At 45.3% G+C, this 2,895-nt stretch overlaps 1 protein-coding gene across 2 annotated transcripts in view; it reads left to right on the forward strand.

The window, feature by feature from the left end:
• Positions 1-1,935: 1,935 nt before the first annotated feature.
• The window catches only part of LOC309565846 (UPF0547 protein C16orf87 homolog), a 49,369-nt gene continuing 48,409 nt past the window's right edge, over positions 1,936-2,895 (forward strand). The window contains exon 1 of one of the 2 annotated variants that reach the window (XM_082270852.1): positions 1,936-2,128. In XM_082270852.1, the coding sequence (XP_082126978.1) occupies positions 2,063-2,128 (66 nt within the window). In that variant the 5' untranslated portion in view covers positions 1,936-2,062. The remainder of the gene's footprint in view (positions 2,129-2,895) is intronic. The other variant, XM_082270853.1, reaches the window with a different exon arrangement.

Here is a 2,895-nt window from a genome sequence, read left to right on the forward strand (position 1 = left end):
TAACATCCACCAGCTCTGTGATGTCGTCATGGATGAGTGGAAGAGGACTCCAGTGGCAACCTGTGAAGCTCTGGTGAACTCCATGCCCAAGAGGGTTAAAGCAGTGCTGGAAAATAATAGAGACAAATTATTGACACTTTGGGCCCAATTTGGACATTTTCACTTAGGGGTGTACTCACTTTTGTTGCCAGTGGTTTAGACATTAACCACTTGCTGACCGCCGCCCTACTATATATGGCGTCGGTCAGCCCCTCCCAGGCAAAGTGACGTACCGGTACGTCACTAGCCTGGGAGCCAATAGGGGTCGAGAGCGCGCCGCAGGAGGCGCGCTCCTGCCCCCGCTCGTTCACTAGGAAGCCCGCGCGTGTGACCGGCAGACCCGATGTCCGCCGGTCACTCGCGATCGTCGGGTGGAGAGGGAGAAAGGCAGGCGGCTGATGTAAACAAAGCCGCCTGTCATTCTCCCCTGTGTAAAAGCACAGATCACTCGGTCCTGCTATGTAGGACCGTTGATCTGTGCTGTTACACACACAGCCACATCCAATGACTGTTAGAAATATGCCCCTAGGGACACACTTAACAACTCTCTCTCCAATAAAGTTAACCCCTTCTCTCCCAGTGTCATTTTTACAGTAACAGTGCATAAGTATAGCACTGATTACTGTAGAAATGTCACTGGTACCCCCAAAAGTGTAAAAAATGTCAGTCAAGGGTCCGATCTGTCCGCCGCAATGTCGCAGTACTGCAAAAACAATCGCAGATCGCCGCCATTACGCGTTAAAAAAAAAACAACAAAAATGACAAAAATCTTTCCCTTTGTTAGTAAACGCGATAACTTTTGCGCAAACCAATCAAAATACGCTTTTTGCAATTTTTTTTACCAAACATATGTAGCATAAAACAAATTGGCTGAAAATGTTAAAAAATTTTGATTTTTACATTTTTTGGGGGGGGGGGGGAATTTCATATAAAAAATGTGAAAAATATTGTTATTTTTGCAAAATTGTCACTCTTTTTTTTGTTTATAGCGCATGATCAAAAAATCGCACAGGTGATCAAATACCACCAAAAGAAAGCTCTGTTTGTGGGAAAAAAAGGACGTCAAATTAGTTTGGGTACCGCGTCGCAGGACTGCACAATTGTCCGTTAAAGTCACGCAGTGCCAAATCGCAAAATAGGCCCTGGTCAGGAAGGGGGTAAAATCTTCCGGGGCTTAAGTGGTTAATGGCTGTGTGTTGAGATATTTTGAGGGGACAGCAAATTTACACTGTTATACAAGCTGTACACTCACTACTTTACATTGTAGCAAAGTGTCATTTCTTCAGTGTTGTCACATGAGTAGATAGAATAAAATATTTACAAAAATGTGAGGGGTGTACTCTATTACTTTTGTGATATACTGTGTATACATGACGCAACCTCATCTTTTATAGTGTACCAAAATATGGTGTATATTATTGTGTTTGTTTACACTAAAATAAATTGTAGTGTACTTTTTCCTGAACATTTATGTTGGATAAATAACTGCACAAATATCATGCAACATAAAAAAGAAATTGCAGCAACCACCGTTTTATTCTCTAAGGCCTCAGCTTTCAGGAAATATATCATGTTTGGAGGTTTTACACAATTTTCTAGCAAGAAATGCTGATTGTAACCTGTGTGGAAAATTGACAGAGTTGCCCCGGTAGGCAAGCGGTTACAAAGATAAAAAAGCTCTTTGTGGCCTTCTGCACACTTCCACTGCAATGCTCTGACATTTGCCTCCCAAGAACTTGACCCTAATACACCTAATCCCCTCCCCGCCCACCAATCAGGGGACTGACAGCGCAAAAGCCACGCCCGCACTCCCCGCACTAGCTACGGCTTAGCCAATGCCTGCTGTCAAGGCAGTCATCGGTGGGCGTGCCCACCTTTGAGGCGGGCGGCTGGGAGTGACGTGCGGCTGCGCGCTCCTGAGGCTCTCTTCTGCTGACTGCATGAGCGTGTAAAGAAGCGGGGAGGAGGCGGGAGCGAGCCTCGGTTAGGGGGGAGGGCGGGGACGCGCACAGCGGGAAGGAGCATGTCTGTGGCCAGAGCCAAGAAAGTGAAGATGGCCACCAAGTCCTGTCCGCAGTGCGACCAACAGGTGAGGAGGTGGGGGGTCCCGGGGTGGGGACACAGCTAGGTCAGCAGGGTGACAGTGACCTGCCAGGCGTAGAGACAGCCACAGCGTGGGGGGACTACAAGGCTCAGCCAGTGGGAGGTGGAGGGAGGATGCTGGGAGTTGTAGTCCTTTGCAGCTGGAGGAACCCTGGTGGACCAATAGCAATACAGCTCTGAATCCAGGGGGAGGGGAGATGTGTGTGCCCTCTATTCTGTGTCTACAATTCACTATATTCATATATATATATATATTATTACAGATCGGGGAGGGGGGGATATTTGTACACACTGTTTATTTTATGTATCATATGCCGCCAACTCACTGCATTTTATAATTAGACCCATATATACATTACGTGTGTGTGTGTATATATATATATATATATATATACAGTATAGGTGTGTATTTATATGGGTCTAATTATAAAACAAATAGTGTGTGTGTGTATATATATATATATATGTATAACAGATCTGCGTCTGGGATCTTCTCTTCCTCCTCTCTCCTCTAATATTTTTATTTCTTTCTTTCTTTCATCCTTTCTATCTCCTCTTCTCTTCTCTCTTCTCTTCTTTCTTTCTCTTCTCTTCTCTTCTCTTCTCTTCTCTTCTCTTCTCTTCTCTTCTTTTCTCTTTTCTTCTTCTTCTCCTCTTCTCTTTTCTTCTTTTGCTCTCTCTCGTCTCTCTAGTCTCTCTCTCTCTCTCTCTCTCTCTTCCCCCCCCCACTCTCTTTTCCTCTTTCCCCCCCCT

The sequence above is a fragment of the Pelophylax lessonae genome (genome assembly GCF_965119305.1).
Source record: "Pelophylax lessonae genome assembly, chromosome: 10".
In the NCBI taxonomy this organism is placed as follows: Eukaryota; Metazoa; Chordata; class Amphibia; order Anura; family Ranidae; genus Pelophylax; species Pelophylax lessonae.